The sequence below is a fragment of the Strix uralensis genome, chromosome 22 (assembly GCF_047716275.1).
Source record: "Strix uralensis isolate ZFMK-TIS-50842 chromosome 22, bStrUra1, whole genome shotgun sequence".
NCBI classification, from domain to species: domain Eukaryota; kingdom Metazoa; phylum Chordata; class Aves; order Strigiformes; family Strigidae; genus Strix; species Strix uralensis.
The window spans coordinates 9,953,374-9,971,186 of NC_133993.1; the positions used below are offsets into that span (position 1 = coordinate 9,953,374).

The 17,813-nt window shown below is 58.8% G+C and overlaps 1 protein-coding gene across 5 annotated transcripts in view; it reads right to left on the reverse strand.

Annotated features, from left to right (window-relative positions):
- SRCIN1 (SRC kinase signaling inhibitor 1) overlaps positions 1-17,813 on the reverse strand; it is a 55,002-nt gene that overhangs the window by 16,386 nt on the left and 20,803 nt on the right. For all 5 annotated transcript variants that reach the window (XR_012631895.1, XM_074891737.1, XM_074891739.1 and 2 more), the window contains exons 3-6: positions 15,292-15,315; positions 1,034-1,226; positions 473-671; positions 193-286 (exon numbers count right to left, since the gene is read on the reverse strand). Coding sequence is in view for 4 of the 5 variants with exons in the window: in XM_074891737.1 (XP_074747838.1) it covers positions 193-286; positions 473-671; positions 1,034-1,226; positions 15,292-15,315 (510 nt within the window). In the remaining variant the exon portion in view is untranslated. The remainder of the gene's footprint in view (positions 1-192; positions 287-472; positions 672-1,033; positions 1,227-15,291; positions 15,316-17,813) is intronic.

Below are 17,813 nucleotides of genomic sequence, written 5' to 3' on the forward strand. Positions count from 1 at the left end.
AAACATCCATTCTCTTAAAGTAACACTTAACAATGCTGGAACCGGGCAAGACGAATCGCAGTCATTACTCCTTCCATAAACACACGCAATTACCAGTCCCTGCCTCCACCGCTTTCTCTCTTTACTGGTCCCAGCCCCGCCTGGTGCACCCACACCACAGGCTCTCCCTGTGACACCCTGTCCCCCCCTTACCCTCAGGTCACCGTTGGTGATGTGCGAGGCTGGGAACGAGGCGTAGAGCGGCTCCTTCCGGTAGATTTTAATGATACTTCTGTCCTGGATATCACTGAAAGGAGAGGCAGAGCCATGAGCATCCTGGACAGGCAGCCCCCAAGCCCCCAGCAAGTCCCAGCCACAAGACTGCACCCACGCCCACCCTTCTGCTTTCATCCCACTATTTTCCTCGCTCGTGATGCCCTTAAAGAAAGGAAAAATCAATCTGTGGCAGATTTCTGAGCCCCCACCCCCTCACCGGACATCCTCCAGCTCGTAGAAGACGTTGCGCGACTCGTCCTTGATGAGGATGGCAGTGTTGGGAGACTTCAGCATCCCCATGGTGAGCTTCTGGGGGAACATGTGGACAATGAGGGCGTGCAGGGTGTCCATGCTGCTGATCTCGTGGGTGATGTGGACGCGCCTCGTCTCGTCCCCGAACTGCAGGAAAAGGACCCCTGGAAGCAGAGGGAGCAGGAAGTGGTGAGGTGTGCCCACAGCCCTTCTCCACACCACGCCAGAGACGGGCCGAGGCCAGTGGCGCAGCTTTGCATGGAGGCCTCTGTGCGCATCCGACCGAGGGCTCGGGGACCACTGGCCACCCAACCTCCCCCTGGAGCAGCGAGGCCGAAGGCAGCTCATCCCCCTCTGCCACCCTGCACAGCGTGCAGCGCCCACCCCGGCTCCTCCTGGGGTTATTTGGGCAGATACAAACCGATCCCACACCCGGAACACACCGCAGAGGCGGGCAGAGGTGTTTGGTGGTGGCCAGGTAGGTCCACGCTGCCTGTGCCGGGGGGAGGCAGAGCCCCGGGGGTACCTGGCGATCGCAGCTTCGTCTGGCTGGTGGACCGGGACAAGGGCAAGCTCTGCCGGAACCGGTTCATCCTGTTGAAGCCCAGGGGCAGCTCCGCTTCCGACATGGTTTCCAGGGATTCGGCCGAGGCGAAGGACAGTTTGGCTTGGTCGGCCAAGCCAGGCTGGGAGCCCTGGGAGTGTCGGGAGCTCCTGGTCTGGAAGGGGGAGAGGGGAGAGGTTGGAGGAGGGCTGAGCTCCCCGGGACACAGCGCTGCGCTGCTCCCGCTTTTCCTCCAGAGCCGGCTGCCGGGATGGAGCAGCTCGGGTGAGGCTGAGCTGCTTCCAAGGATGCTCAATCCTGGATCCCCAGCTGAGTCAGCACATGACGCCGTCCAGATGCATCCTCCATCTCCTGCTCTGAGCGTGTACAACCATTTACAGTCCCCTCGCCTCCTGCAACCGCTCGCTCACGTTTTCCACGTCAGGCTGGCAGCACGCGGCATTTCAAAGCCTCCCGGTGCCGTTCCAGGTGCCTTTGAGCTCCCCTACCAGCAACCCCCTTGAAATAAAACCAGCACGAGCTAGCTGGTGACAGAGCCAGGGCACACATGCAAGCGTTGGAATAACCTTAGCAATTACAGGAGGTTACACATCCATTACACCAATGAACCAGCTCCCGGGAAACATAAATGCCCGGTTTATTCTGGAAGCAAAGCAGCGGCAAGGTTTATGGCTGCCTGAGCCGGGGGAAAGTAATGGGTTTGGGTTTATAGCAGTAAAAATTTAATATGCCAGGAGCCCAATTCCACACGGCCAAGCGTATATCCACTGCGTGAAAGTTCAGGCTACAAACGTGGGTTTTCTGCACAAACATCTCCAAACACGCAGCCTGGCCACAGGTACCTGCCCGGCAGCGGAGCGAACGCTCCTGTCAATACCCCGAAATTCAGGGCTTGATTTTCCAGACGCGTGTTGAACGTTGGCAAATCAAACAAGAGAGAACAAACAGCTCCTGGCGTGTGGAAAAGGCAACATGGAAGGGACAACAGCTCTATTTTAAGACCAAAAAGACAAATCAATATGAAATGATAACAGCCATCATCATCATTTAAATTAGACATTAATTGGAAGATTTAATTAATCCTGTGGGGTGGGGTTTTCTGGGACTTGAAATGTGCTTGCTGTAGCTAATTGCTGGAAAATTGACTGCTTAGTTTTGCTGTTGTTTTAGCACAAAGCACACTGGCAGCGCAGATGCTTGAGGTCTTACATCAGGAAAGGGAAGCGGGGCTGGAGCGAGCCTGGGCCAGCACAACCCCACCCACGGGGGGCCATGGGGGGGTCTGCGGAGGGTAAAGAGGCTGCAGGGAGCAGGAGGCGATGGAGAGACCCCGTCTCCTCTCCCCCATGTTCATGGCGTGCAGATCTTTGGGGCGTAGCAGCTGGTTTTTGGGGCTCCCTGCCCTTGCATAGCCCTGGGAAACCTTGAGGGCGTGTGGTTCCCCCGTCTCGCTCGGGGTGTGGGGTGCTGCCCCCCCCAGTTCCCGACCCAGGATGGACCCGTGCTGCCGGGGCTGCGCCCGAGCCTGGCTCTGCCCTCCTGGCAGCTCTTCCTGCTCTGCTCCTTCCCCTGTGCCAGCGGGGTCCCACCCTGTCACCCACCCATCCTGGCACCCCCCCATCCCTCCCTGCTCCCCCCCGCCCCCAACACCCCCCATCCAGAGCCCACAGCTGGGCTGGACTAACAGCCCTCGAGCTTTCACACCAGATGACAAAAGGCTGTTGGCTCACACCCCACACCCCTCCCAGGATGTTTTTTGTCTGGAGAAAATAATTGTAAGAAAAAATTGACGTAGCCGAGGAAGGGGGGATCGCTGCCTCCCCCTCCCAGCGGCACAACAGGACGGCTCAGACCGCGTTGCCATGTAGCATCCTTGTTGCTAAGGGCTGTTGCAGTGCGTGCGCCTCAGCACAACACCCCAATGCACCGCGGTCCCTACAGCCCCCATAGCACAACACCCCAACACTCCATGGCCCCTATAAGCCCCTATAGTGCATCACCTCAAGGCACTACAGCCCCTACAGCACAACACCCCAACACTCTATGGTCCCTATAGCTCCTATAGCACAACACCCCAATGCACCATGGTCCCCACAGCCCCTACACTGCAACACCCCAACACTCCACAGCCCCCACAACCCCCACAGCACAACCCCCCCAACACACCACAGTCCCTCCAGCCCAAGGGATGGCCATGGGAGCAGGGCAGCAGGCAGAGCTGGCTGCTCCAGGTGAGCCCGGACCCCTCCTGCCTTCGGCCTCTGCCCTGGGGCTGCAGCTGACCTCAAGTAATTAAGCTCATCTGATGGAGCTAATTATGGCATCCGTCAAAAAAAAAAAAGCAAAAGGGCAAGATGGAAATTAATGGATTTTTAGCCTGGAAGGGACCGTTCTGGCTTGATGCTCAGCACAATGTGCTCAGGGAACAGCTCTCCGGGACCCAGCAGGGACCTGATGGCCCCCCAAAACCCTCTCTGGCAGCAGGGTGAGAGCTGTGCACCCCCATTCCCGTCCCCCCTCGCTGCGGGGCCCCTCCACAGGCACAGGACCCTCCGCTGCTGGGCTCAGAGCACCGAGGTCCCCGGGCCAGCGCAGGATGCTGGGAACGGACAGACCCTGCAGCGTGAGGGGGGGACACCAACTGCTACTGGGGGGGGCGGGGGTCTCTGCCATCTCTTGTCTGCCACCATTTTGGCCACACCGGCCTTGCCGGGGGGTGCAGCCACGGGACCGGGGTGCCCATGGAGCCTGGTAGCCACAGCGGGGAGCCGAGATGCCCAGCGAGGAGGGAGCACGGCGGCTGCTCCGTCCTTGGCCTCCAGCAGACCATTAATGAGCCGACGCTGAGGGAATTGTTTTTTATTGCTCTGCCTTGTTAATGACTTATCCTGCTATAAGATAATGTGTTCACTGACAACTCAGCCCCCACACATCCTGCCTCTGCCAGCGGCTGGTGCCGACGTGGCCTGGCAGCCCCCGGGATGGCTCCGCATCCGCCCCCCAGCCCCATTCACGGCACTCGCAGCCCTCCCGGAGTAGGTGGGACCTGCTCACAGTCACCGAGGCTCTGGCTCACCCTGAGTGTGTCAGGACCTGAGACTTTCATGCAGCTTCACCCATCACTGCGGAGTCTAAAATGGGTACCCAGATCCCTGCTTTGCTGGAGATGCTTTGGGGGGGGCCCAATCCTGCCTTGCTGGGGGCTGTCCTGGGATGAGCAGTGCCTGGACCTGTCCGTGCCAGTGTCTACACTGACAGGACGGGTGTCCCTTGCTGTCACGGGGGAACATGTCAACCCGCTGTCCACCCAGGGAAGGGGGACACTTAGGGCTGCGGGCTCTGCCCTGGTCCTGGGGACACACAGGGCTTGGGCTCGCCGAGCGCCTGCCGGGGCCCGTGCACAGGGCATGTGGGGTGCGTGGGGTGAGCTTTCAACCCGATGCAGGATGAAAATAAACCCCAAACCCTCACAACCGTCTCCAGAAGGGAAAGGGTGTCCTCCGCCTGGCCCAGACTGTGTCACACTCCGGCAGCACCTTCCAGCCCAAAGGCCTCTCCTTCCCACCCGCCTCCCGCACGTCAAAGCCCCACGCCAGGCTGTGGCGGGGCTCGATGCTCGTCCCCCCTGCACCCACCCAGGGCACTGCTCTGGATGCCGCAAGCTGCGGCCACGCAGGATCCCCCCCCCACGCAGCTCCCAGCTGGGGAAGGTGCTGGGGGCGCAGGATAAATCCCAACTGCTGCAGCTGAGAGGTGACCAAAACCCACCCCTGGCCCCCCAGCCTGGCAGCAAAGGCTTTTTGCCCCCTGCTTCTCAGTTATGCCCCCCCCAGGGGCAGTTCTGCCCAAACCCAGACCCCCACACAAAGGGCTCGGTCTCCCGCAGCTTCCAAAGAGCCCAACATCCCCTGTGGGCACTGAGATCTTTCCCTGCGGCATCTGAAACCCACCCGCGATGGCAGTGAGGGGCTGGAGGGGAGGGGACGCAGCTCTCCGTCTCGCTGTCCCTGCGCCGCAGCGATGCCACGCTGGGAGATGACCCATTTTTGGCTGAACCAGCATCACAGCACAGGGTTAATACAGCGCCGGGCTGATTTCTGCCACGGCAGCATGTGCTGGGGGCTGTCGAGGCAGGGACAGCATCTCCCCCCACCCCGACCACGGCTCACAGCGTGGGAAGCAGCGGGTTCACGGGCAGAGCACGAAGGGAAGGCGAAGGAGTGCAGCTGCCCAAAAGCAAAACAAAAGTCACCCAAGGCCACAAGGCAGTGGTGTGGGAGCTCCGGCTGGCACCACGGGCAGGACAAGCGTCAGGTTTTTGGGAGGGCAGAGCTGCGGCAGAGGGGGTGATGGACACCGAGGTCAGGACTTGCAGGCTGCCCTGGGGAAGAAACCTGCCTGCAATCTGCCAGGGAGCGGTTTAAAGCCCCTGGGAGCCTCCTGCGTGCTTGAGCAGAGGAAATCTCGCTGGTGCAAAAGCTTCAGCAAAGCCTCTCCACCCCGGCAGCGCACCGTGGGTGTTATTTTGGTGGTTCTCCCAGTGAAAACCCACTCGCAAAGCACCCGGCCCCTCCTGGGGAAGGAACAACCCCCACGCTGGCGGGGACAGGAGCATCCCCAGTCCCTCTGCACCTCCCTGGGAGTCTTATATAGAAGAGGTGGGATGGGAAATGGAGGGAGACTTGGGGGATTTTGCCTTTTATCTCCCCAGAGCTAAAAAAAGATACAATTAAGCAATTCTTTTAGCTCCTAAAACTCCCAACAATCCCTTTACTGTCATGCTGAAGCCGCTTCATTATATCTGCCTGGCCAGATAAGGATGCTTCTCTCCTCATCTCCCTTCTTCTTGTCCCCATCCTTCCCTCCCTTCTTCCACACCCCTCTCCCCTCTTCAATATTACCCTCCCCAGCTCCGAGGGCTGAACGCTCAGGGCTGGAGGGAGGGAGGGAGGGAGGGAGGGAGCCGAGGTGCCAACGGTGTTTGGGGGGCCCAGGTGAGGACCGGGGCTGTCCCTGTGGACCCAGCGGTGATGGGCACCACAGTCATCCCACTGGAGCAGGGGCAAGGAGCTGCTGGGTGTCGATGGAGAGCCCAGACAGCCACAGGGAAGAGAGGGAGAATTTAGGAGAGGAGTGGAAGGACCAGGGGCACAGAGGAGGGTGGCAGAATGAGTTTGGAGGGAGCAGAGCTGGGAGAGCTGGGGCAGAGGAGCAGCTCTGGACCTCCCATGGGGCACTTAAAAGAAGATAGAAGAAAAAAAAAACCAAGAAAAACTGTGTGGGGAAAGGCTCCTGCCCCGGGATGGAGCAGGGCACTCTGCAGCTGTTCCCACGCAAAACTCAAAGCCACCGGAGCTCATTAATATTTCCCCTCAGTTCCTAAGACAGGCAGCGAGCCTGACCCTGCAGCGGGACCGTTTGTCACAGCAGAGGCAGCCGAGCCTCTGCCAGCACCTTGCTCCTACCCACAGCAGCTCTGAGGGCGGTGTCGGACTCGACCTGAGAAGAAAACAGCCATTTCAGGTCCATTTCTGCCTGACCCCACTGTACATCACACACACCCCAGCACTCAGCAACCTGCGGCGCTCGGGGGTGTTTCAGCCATGGTAAGAATATTATTTGCAACAAGGAGACTGGGCAGTAGAAGGGGGGTCCCTGAGCACCCTGTGGAGACGTGCCCAAGGCACATGGCTCCTCTTCCCTCTTCCTCCTCCCAGCTCAGCCCTCCCTCTCCTCCCCAAAACCACCCGGGACAGCCAGACCACAGCCCCCAAGCGCCCATACAGACCTGTACTCGCAGCCGGGATGGATAAACCCTCACCGTGCTAATACCCTGGGCAGCGTCTGGCCCTGAGCTCAGCCTCTCCCCAGGACCCTGCTGTCACCAGGAGAAGCAGCCCCGGGGCTGATGCTACGGGGCTGGGTCCGGCAGCAGCCCCCAGACCCCCCAGCTCACGCTCCATCCTGCCCCATCGGCAGGGACGATGCACGGGAGCGCGTTCGGGCCGGCCGGGCATCGCCCTTGCGCGGGTGGACAGAGCCCTGCAGAGGTGCGGGGCAGCTGCGTTGCTGCCACCTTCCCAGCTCCTGCCTGTCTGCATCTCCTCTGCCGCGCCGCATGACGGGGATAAAGGCGACAGCCCCCTAAAATCCACCCCAGCCAGCTTGGGAAACAGCTGGCGTGGAGCTGGCAAGCCCAGCCCCGGGCAAGGCAACGCCGCTGGTTATTTACCGAGTACATAAACCCCCAGCTCCAGCCCCTGGTTGGACACTGATCTGGATTAATTCCTCATAATCCCACTCTCATCATTTAATCCAGCATCTGACTAAAGGTCCCATCTGGTGGTGCTGAGCTCCCGGGATGGGCACTGGAGCTCAGCACCCCGAAAGTCTGGGCTGTGCTGGGGATGAGGGGACCCCACCAGCCTCCAGCTGCGATGCCGGGAGAGGGGAAGGATGTTTTGGCATCACTGCTGTGCGGATGCTCGAGCCACCCTGGGCTCTTCCTGCGGGACCAGGGCGAGCCACTGGCACCTTTCTGTGCCATCTCCTGGCCCAGCATCCCTCGGAGCCGACACTGGGGAGGGCAACAGGACGCCTCATGTGGGGCTGATGATGTTTCCTGGACCCTTGCTCTTCATCACTCTTCACCCTCCCTGCCTGTCTCCCTATCTATTAAAAAAAAATTAAAATATCTATTAAAAAATAATTAAAATATCTATTTCTCTCAGGCATTACCTGCATCCCTACGCCTGCCCGCACACATGTTCCCTCGGGCTGGTGCCTCTTGCCCTGAATTCCCAGACTTTGGCTCACTGGAGCTAGAGGGGACCGTCCCTCCTGGCAGCGTGGGGACCGTGACACTGCAGCGCACCCTCCGCGGGGCAGGGCCAGCGTGAGGGATGGGACAGTCAATATTTAGAAGCCAGAGATGAAGTGGAGCATCTGTGAAAGCCGGGCCCAGACCACTGCTCCCAGCCCACGCCTGGGTAAATGGACCTCAGAAACAAAGAAATGGGGAAAAAACAGCGGACACACTCTGGTCGCCCTCCCCTCACCCGGAAAAAACCTTTCCATGGGCATTGCAGGTGTAACCCCCATCCTCAAACACAGAGCTGGGGATGCTCCCAGTGCCTGGGCACTGGAAAAGCTGGGGATGCACCAATGGGGGCTGGGGACCCTGGCCCCTCTGGGCCCCCCTGGGCGAGGGGTCCCTCCGGGCACACAGGGAAGTGGGGCCGAAGCCTCGGCCACTCGTCTCTGCGCTGCCAGCGAGGGTCAGCGGCAAATAAAGCTGTGAGCAAAGCTGGGAGCAAAACAACATCTGTCCCTCCCGCAGCTCTGCTTCTGTCAACATTTCCAAGGAACATTTTAATTGAAATTTGAAACTTTTTTTTTTTTTTTTTGAAGCAGCTCTGAGAGCTGCTAAAGAAACAGAGGCAGGGGAGGGAGAGATTCGCAGATACCTGTCCTGTAGTACTTCCTCCCCCATTTCTCTGGCTGCCTGACCCCCTCACAACATCACGGGGGGGGGTTTTCAGGCCAGCCTGGTCCCACCTCTTTGCTTGGGGGTCATTCAGCCCCAGTCTCAGCACAGCGGTACCTGCCCTTCTCTCCTGCCGAGATGCTGGGATGAGAGTCCAGCACCCCCGTCCCTCCCTGGGCCCCAGTAATGTCTGGAGGGGCTCTGGTGGAGGAGGGGGCTGTGCCGTTCGTGCCCCAGGGTGTGGGACAGTGGAGCTTTGCAAAAACAGACTCGAGTTGGTGTCTGGACAAGCCCTTTGAGACTCCCCAGCCTGCCCAGCTCACACCGTCAGGAGCCTGGTCACCACCCGACGCAGCTCTGACCCCTCTGCAAACAAACCGATGTCAGTGCATCACTAACTGCTCCATTCATTCACTCATTCATTTATTCCTAACGAACTCTGCTCATCCTTAATTATTGATGCTGCCAGAGAGTGGGTCAGCAAAGAGCTGCCGGCTGTTTTGTAAGAGGAGCAGAGCTCAGGTAACGGGACACTTCCCCAGCAGACACCTCCTCACCTCCAGCCTGGCTGCAAATCCCTCCCAGGGAGCATCCCCAGCACCTGGACATCACCTCGCCAGACCCCCCACCCTCATCAGACCCCCCATACCATCAGCTCTTGAGTTTCAAACCAGTTTCAGACAGGGCAGCCCAGCTATCCCAGTCCTGCATGCCCAGGGCTGTGGTGCCACCCTCCTCCCAGCGAGCAGGGGCCATGCAGATGCAGCTGAACCCTTCTGCATCCTTGTGCAGCATTTCACAGCAGCTCCAGCAGCCAGGAGCGCTGAATTTCAGCAAAACCTCCATGCTGGGAGGGACTTCCAGCAGCCCAGCTCCTGCCTCCCGAGATGGAGGAGCCAGGAGATGCCCAGCTGGGAAGAGAAAGAGGAAAAACTGGAGGTAACTGGGGCTGCAGCAGCAAAGGTGGAAGAAATGAGAGGCCCAGGGCACTCTGAGCATCTACTATGAGTCTCCCCCATCCAAGGGGGTTGTGGCCTCTCCATCCCCCTCCACCAGCCCCCACCCCTCTCACTCCGCCTGGGTCTTGCCACCAAACTAAAAGCGTACCGCTCACGGCAGCAATAATTCATCCAACGTCTAATGCTCAACATTTTGTCAGGATTATCCCGATTAACCCAGAATTAATCCTGATCTCAATGTTAACAGGATTAGCGTTAAAATCGGATTAGTTTTTTAAACCAGACCCCTTGACTAAAGAAAGGGGCCTTCCCCACCAGATGTGTACAGCCTGCTACCAGCAGCCAGATGTGAGCGGGAGCCGGGCAGGAGCTGGCGATGGGCCCCATGTGTGGGTGAAACGGGGTACCCCTACAGCAAGCACCTCTCTGCCACCAGCATCTGTCGTGCCTGCCCTGCAAAGCCCACGAGCTGCCCGGCCCTCTGAAGGTGATGAGCAGGAGCCCAACACTCCGATGTCGTGTTTCCAAGCAGAAAAACACCCTTTTGCCCTTGGACATGGCCCGCGGGGGCCACGAGTGGCTGCTTGCCCCCTCTCTGCATTTTTTTTTCCCCTTCCTGCTGGCACCAACAGCCTCCCACCTTCGCCTGCCTGATGAATATTTAAAAGCCTGGATCCTCTGCAGCCTCATGAATATTGACGGCTGCTGGTTGCCCGCCATGGTGGCTGTACCTCCCAGTCCCTCCCAGTCCCTCTCCAGGCACAGGCAGCAGGGTTGGCATCAGCGGGACTGTGGGGGATCGGGATGCCTGCATGGGAGACGGCAGCTCCAAGGGCTGTCCCTGCCACACCGCACCATGAGTCCAGCCACCCTGAGCGCTCTGCGTTCAGCCCCCAAAACACTCGCTTTCTTCCCAAAAAGCGTGTGGGTGGAGCAGTCTCACCACTAGCAGTGGGGCAGCAGAAGGTCCTGGCACCCAGAGCAGGGGTGGAGCTGGGACCACCCACGGGTGAGGGGACACGCTGTGCCCACTCATCCTCATTCCCTGGCGCTGGGTGCGACCTTGGCTCCCACGGGGAGGGTAATCATTAACCTCCCAGCAAAGGCGGGCGGCCTTTTATTCCTGGAGTTGTTTTCCCTGGGCACCTCCAGCCCAGCATCCCTGGGGAGAGGAGCATCCCTGCCATGAGACCCTGGACAAGGTGGGGGGGTCCAGAAATAGGTTTGATCCAGCCCCTCCCCTGGGGCTGAGGTGGTCCCAGGAGGATTATGGAGGAGTATGTGGCAGGAGATCTTAAAATCACAGAATCGTTCAGGTTGGAAAAGACCCTCGGGATCATCAAGTCCAACCCTCAGCCCGACTCTACAAAGTTCTCCCCTACCCCACATCCCCCAACAGCTCATCCAAACGACCCTTAAACACACCCAGGGATGGGGACTCCACCCCCTCCCTGGGCAGCCTATTCCACTCTCTGACCACTCTTTCTCTGAAAAATTTTTTCCTAATGCTTTGGGGGTGAGGGTGCCCGTGCTGCCTCAGCCCCGGGTGGATGTTCACCCCAGCCATCCCCTTCCTCGCTGGGGCTGAGCGCCGTTCAATCCCCGCTCTCTGGCGACGCTGCCTCATGTGACAGCATCTTCCAAAAATAAGCAAATTACTGCATCCTTCAGGGATGCTGGTGGATGGGAAGCAAAGCCAAGTGTGAGAAAGCAGCAGAATGGGGATGGGGGGAGAAGGGACAAGCCCTGTCTGGGGGTCACAGGAGGGAGGGGAGCCAGTACAGGCTGCAAAGCGACAGGGACACCCGGGTTAGCAGCATTAGTGACGGGGACTTCACAGTGACAGGTGACAAGGCTCAGCTCTGGCATCTGAGGCATGATTTGCTCTAACAGCTGTATACAGGGAGGCTGGGCTCTGGTTAACATGTGCGGGCACCTCTTGGGAAAAGGCTCGGAGAGGCTGGTTTGAAGGGAAAAAAAAAAAAAATCAACTTCAGCAGCAACAGCTGTAGGTAGACAGCCCCAAATCTGGGACGCTGGCCCAGACACAACTGCGGGTCGTGCTGATGCATCTCCCCTGGGTACTCTCAGGCAAGTCACCCCGTCCCACCGCGCCTCAGTTTCCCCATTCCCACACTAGGGACGCTACTCTCATCCCTGCTGCGATAAAAAAGAGCGACAACACCCAGGATCAACCGAGCATGGGAGAGCAGCTCCCGTGGACAGGTCAGAAAACCAGCAAATGCCCCAAAAAAGAGTAAGGAGGAGGTGGGAGCAGGCAGCTGCCTGCTCTCCCCTCCCGGGTACACCCCAACATCCTCCTCCTGCGAGCAGTAAAGTATTAGGCAGTAAATGCCGGTCCCCGAGGAGTGCGGCAGACGCCAAGGCCGCCGGGAGGGCACGGGGAGGAGGAGGAGGGATGGTGCAGGAGCGGCAGGATTACAGGAGCTAAGCCTGCCTGGTATTTGCTCGTCTCCTGCAAGTAAATACCACACTGCCTGCCTGTAATACCGGCTGGGCAAATGCCTCGAGTCCCCGGCCGGCTGGGGCGATGGAAACGGCCTCCCGCTAACGAGACGAGGGGCTCCCGGGATGCGCCATGCCCTGGCCGTGCTGGGGTGGAGGAAGAGGAGCCGAAGCCCCGATGAAGCCACGAAGCTGGAGCAGGAGCTGTGCAGTTACAGCACAACAGCCCCAGACACTTGTTTTTAAAAAATGTGGCCTTTCCACATCCTAGGCATTTTTTTCCTACTAGCTTTTGCTTCAGTCCCTTTGATGTTCTTTTAAAGTCCTGGCACCAAAGGAGCTCATCCGAGGCTCTGCCTTCGGTTCTTCCCATTCCTCCTCCAGCACAGCAAGCAGCCAGCCCACCCCACGCGTTACACTTCGGGACCCCCCACCCCTCGGTGCTGCCTCATCGCTCTCTCCTCGCTCCGTCCCTGGGGAGGGATTTGCCCCCCCAGCCAGGTCCAGGGCTGGGTCCCTGGAGCCCCCAGGCCCTGCAAACCATGAGGCTGAGCTGCTCCTGCCCAGGAGAGGTTGTCTGACACCCAGGAGGTGGGTTTGAGTCACGCTGAACGCAGGGATGCGGGCTGACCTGGGATGTGGTTTAGGTGATGGAAAGGCGGGTGGGTACCAGGTTGTCCTGGCTGAGGGACTCCAGCACCTGCCTGGGGACTCGGGGACCGGCAGCAGCACGACAGCAGCCACAGAGCAGCTGGATCGATGGCTCCATGCGAGAACACAGCCCGACCCAGCTGGTGTGAAGGGACATTCGTGAGCCGAGCAGGGCTGGCTCAATCTAGAGCAAGCACAGAAATCCCAGGGATGCGCCTGGGCACGGGGCAGGAGGACGGAGCAGGGCAGAGGGCAGCGGCAGGACCTGCAGACGCGAGGGGATGCGGAGGATGAAATGGCTGGGCACAGCGCGATCTCCCAGACCCCTCTCCACAATGATGTCACCGCCACTGACATTCAAGAGCGTCTGCTCATCTCCAGCACCGAGACCGACAAATCCAGCAATGCAGGGCCCCCCTTCCCCCAAAGCCCACGCCTGGAGAGCCCCAAATCGCAGCCAGCACCTCCCATCGCCTGTCCCCAGGCAGATTTGGGGTGTCCGGGGCAGGACCTGCACCAGCAGCAGCACGCCGCGTCCCTGGGTGTCCCTAGGAATTTGGCACAGCCCTTCCCACCATCTGATCCCCTCCATTCCCCACCAGCTGGGGCTCTGGCTGCAGCCCCCCCGCTTTGGCTGAGGGATGGAGAAGGGCTGGGCTGCACCCCCAGCAGCACACGGTGGCAGCTGGATGCAGACAGGGAACCTAAAGGGTCATGAAAGTTTTATTTTGGGTAGAGAGGCGGGGGGGGGGGGCGGGGGGAGGCAGCTTTCCCAGCTGAAGGCCAAACCTGCAGCTACAGAAGACCCCAGGGGACACAGGGGGCTGCGGTGGCCTCGAGGAAGCCCCCAGCACCTGCCTGCCGGGATCAGCCTCCCCGCAGGGCTCTCCCCGGGACAAGCCATCCCCAGCTGCCCCTGGCTCATGCCCCACTTGGCGGGGGGGTCAGGCAGCTGGGGGCTCCCTCCACTGGGAAGGGGAGGGTGATTTAACCCATAACACAGCAGATACAGCGAGGGAAGATGCTCTGCTTGCAACACAAAGTACTCCCAGGTTTGGGTGGAAAAATATGCAATTATTGAAAACACACCCTCAGCTGCTGCCGAGGAGGAGCCCTCTGGGGTGGGTGGACCCCTAAAGTTTGTCCCCATTTTATTTCTTATGAAAACGAAGGAGGGGGGGGGGGGGGAATAAAAATGAGGCTTTTGTGCCTTCCCCTCCAGTCCCAGGAATGTCCCTCAGAGCACGTGGCTGAAACCAGCCGGTGAGAACTTGGACAGCTGAATATTCAGGGAGCTGCCGCTCGCGCGCCTTTTCCGCTGCAAGTACTTCAAGAATGAAAACTCGGACCAAGTGCACATATTCTGCATTTTACGACTCCTCCGCTCTTCGCTGCCAACCAAGGAAAGCGCCTGTTTTTTCCACAGGAAGAGCAAACCCACCGGGGACAACACGCCAAGGTCATCCAGCCACACGCCTGACCTTGAAGTGTTGCCACCGCATCCCTGGGTGAGGAGGAGGAGGGAGGAAGGGGAGTTGCGATGACATGCGTACTTCACCCTGCCAGACAATAGGGCAACTGTTTGCAAGGTGCTGGCAGGAATCACCAGGCAGGCACAGACGCTTGGCGCTGCCAGGAGACTCCTGTCAGGGTCCCCTTTGTGTCGCCTGGAAGAGGTGGGTTTAGGCACAAAGATCCCTGTGCAATAAAGCAAACACTAATGATTTCTCCATCCTGTCGCTCCTGCAGCAGCCTCCTGACGAAGAGGCTGGTACTGTAATGCCCAAGCAACAGAGCAGAGGATGGTGACAGCGATGCGATGGCCAACGCAGGACAGAGCTGCCCCTTCCCCTCCCGTGAGGCCCAACACCACCCACCGAACAAATCAACTTTGCTGTCTGGTCTAGAGATCCCTCGACACGCCACACACAAGCCAGGTTCTGGGGTCCGGAGCGGAATTTGTGTTGGAAAGCCCGTTCCTCCTCCCTCTCCACCACCCCCGCCCCGTCCACAGAGCTCATCCTGAGACCCCCAGGCTCGTCTGCTGCCCATCAGCGCGGGCTCTCTGGGGAATGAGGGGCTCAGGAGAAGGGGATGAGGGCCCCGAAGGGGGAACCGGTGCTGGGCACACGGTCAAGTGCCGAGAAGTGACCGAGACAGCGTGCGATGGGAAGGGTCACCGGCAGCAGGGACGGGCTCTGCTCGGCAGCTCTCCTCCTCCTCCTCACCTGGAAATCAGAGCAACCCTCGTATCTCTGCCCAGGAGCAGGCACCTGGATGGAGCTCCGCAGGTGGACTTCCAAACCCATCCAGAACAGGCTCTTTTCTGTCCTTTTCCTGGAATTAAGGTCTCTGCTGCAATGAAATAACTCTAAAGCAGCAGGATTTGAGCGTGGGGTCACAGTGGTCCAAATGAGGGCAGGACAGATTCATCCCTCTCAGACAACAGGTTTATCTCTGCACAACAACTCAACCCAAAAGCGTAAGATCCTTCTCACGAGCTTAAACTGCGGCTGAGCTGAGAACAAACTACTTTGGCACAGGAATCCTCAACAAAAAACCCGAGTTCCCACCCCCCTACACAGACACAGAGATGAGGCAAGGGTGGAAAAGTGCATGCATTTCAAACAGAAGCATGAAAAATCAGAAATACTGACCTTAAAGCTCCAGTAGTTGGGTTGCTAACAAAAAATAAAACAACAAAACAAAAGAAAACAAAAAATACCATTAAGATTCTGGTTTGACTTTTGTTTTCCTTTTGAGAATTGTTGACTTTAAACTGCGACATTAAACCTGCTCTTGTTTCTGCTTAAAGTCCCCTCCCAACGGGTTGCTTAAGTTTCATGCTGCAAGGGCTGACAAAGGGGAAGCAGGATCATGCAAGCAGGCAGGGCCGGCGCTGGGTATTGAGTGCAGGCTGAGGGGAACTGAAGCAGAGCGAAGCGGGGAGCACAACGGCAGCCCAGCATCGCTACTGGAGTCACTGGTCTGCCCACACTGTCCCGGCATGTGCTGGTCAGGCTGCGGCCCTGGGAGTCGGTGCTGGAAGCCAGAATAATTTTCATTTTTAAAGGGATCTTCCAATCCCCCCTCCTCGCCCCTGCTACCTCCCTCTGTTGCTTCTTCGCAGCGTTTCCACCGGTGTCAAGCCAATGTGCTACAGCGAATGACGGGAGCTGGCATCGCTCACAGCCCAGCAAGCTGGAGAGCTCAGGAGCTTTCTGCTCCCCAGTCACCCACCGAGAATCACCAGCGGGAAATTGCACCAAAAGTCCCGAGGATGCTCGGAGCTGCGGCTCGCTGCAATACCCACCGCCGGGCAGTGGAACGGCACGTGGGTGAGACTCAGGATCCCCTCCCAGGGCTGGCACAGCCGGGACAGCGCTGCAGGAGCCCAGCAAATCCTCAGAGGACAACGCGGGGAGTGGGAGCCCCCCAGGGCCGAGCACCCCCGGCTCACCGTGCTGCCGGATGGGGCCAGGCGAGCTCCCACTGCCACGGGTGAAGCGAAACCCTTCTGAGCAGGGCATGCACGTGGCACAGCAGCATGGCAAGCAGCTCCATCCCCCCCCAGGGCTGGTCCCTACGCCAGGGCAGCAGCATCCCGGCTCCAGCAGCACCCCGAGACTGTGTTCGGGGGGGCAGCGTACCCAGCAGAAGGGAGGTCAGATCCAGCAACAAGACGTGTTGATCCACCTTGCTGGCAGGGGAAGCATTTTGGCATCACTGAGACGGGCAGGTAACGGGCAGGGTGGGAGAAACAGGTGCAGAGCAGCTTTTGTCCCAACGGTCTTTTTATTGGGATCAAAGTTCTTGACTGCTCTTTCCTCCCCTCTCACACCCACCTTTCACCTTGCTTTGTTACAGCGTTTATTCCCTCACCACGGTCACTGTGGCTGCAAACCTGGTTTGTTACTTAGAGGATGATTTTTTTAATTATTCTTTTAAATAGGAAGCAAACTCCCGCACCAAGCTCCCAGTCCCCACCAGTCCCTGCAATGCCCGGCGGCTGCCAAGGAGTCTCTGATCGCAGTGCTCTGGGAGCAGAGGAAGAAGTTGCAATAACTTTAGACCATCACAGAATATTTATCCAAGGACTTTAACAATCCACCAGCAGATTTGCTGCTGAGGTATTAACCCTTCTGCTGACAAGGTAAATACAGGTCTAGTCTATGTGTATAAACACAAATTCACTTGTTAGTCTCATCTCAAGCATCAGCGGGATGCTCTTATTCCAATTCAAGATGCAGGTCACATTAATATTCCGTAAGACATCAGTGGACCCAAACCAAGTTCTGCCTCGACCAAACCAAAACTGGTTTAAAAGTGATTTAAGTCAAACGAGTGCAGTGCTTTCATGCAGACAAGCCTCAAGGCACAAAGGTCTTTTCCAAGGGCACACCGTGACTCAGAGGCAGAACCAGAAATAGAAGTCCAGAGCCGCGATTACCAGGCACCGTTAGATAACAACCAGCAGGATCCAAGCCTATCCTGGGCATGTCAAGCTTTTCCAAAACACCAGGAGCTTGAAAGTGAGAAACCGCCTCAGAATGTCTTTTGGTACTAAACGAAGCCATCCATCGCATGGAGCAATTAGCACAGCAGCTGCAGCAGCAGCTCTCCGCAGCCCCAGCTCCTGGTCCAAGATGCTGGGCTCAAGGCAGGGCTGGCAGCACCGGTACCTGCCCGGCCACGCACGGGGCCAAAGCCCAAACTGCAGCACCGCCACGGGTCAGGCCAAAGCGTCTGACCCCGGGTAGGAGCTCGGGCTGCTGCGGCCGCACGCCCGGCAGCGTGTTCCTCCTCGGCTAGAGCAGCCGCGGGAAGCAACAGCCCGTCGCGCTGTCTGCGAGAGGTGAGCAGGATTGCATCAGCTCCTGAAGGGTTTGACGTGCCGGGCCTCGAGTCGGAAACGTCTCAAGTGAAGCTGCACAGGGCAGAGGTTTTGTAACGGTGCTGCTGCTGCTGCTCGGCAGCCCTCAAGCCTTCATCCCAACTCCCCAAGGCCGGACGCGGGTGTCGCTTCCCTGGAAAGGCTGGGCGAGGGCCACTTCACAAATCACAGCCGATTTCCCATGGACGGGAGTAAATCCTTCATCCCCTTCCCTTGCCAGGCTCTCCCCACCAGCACACCCAGGCAAGGAAGGGGGATGAGACCCCCCCACCTGAGACCCCCCCA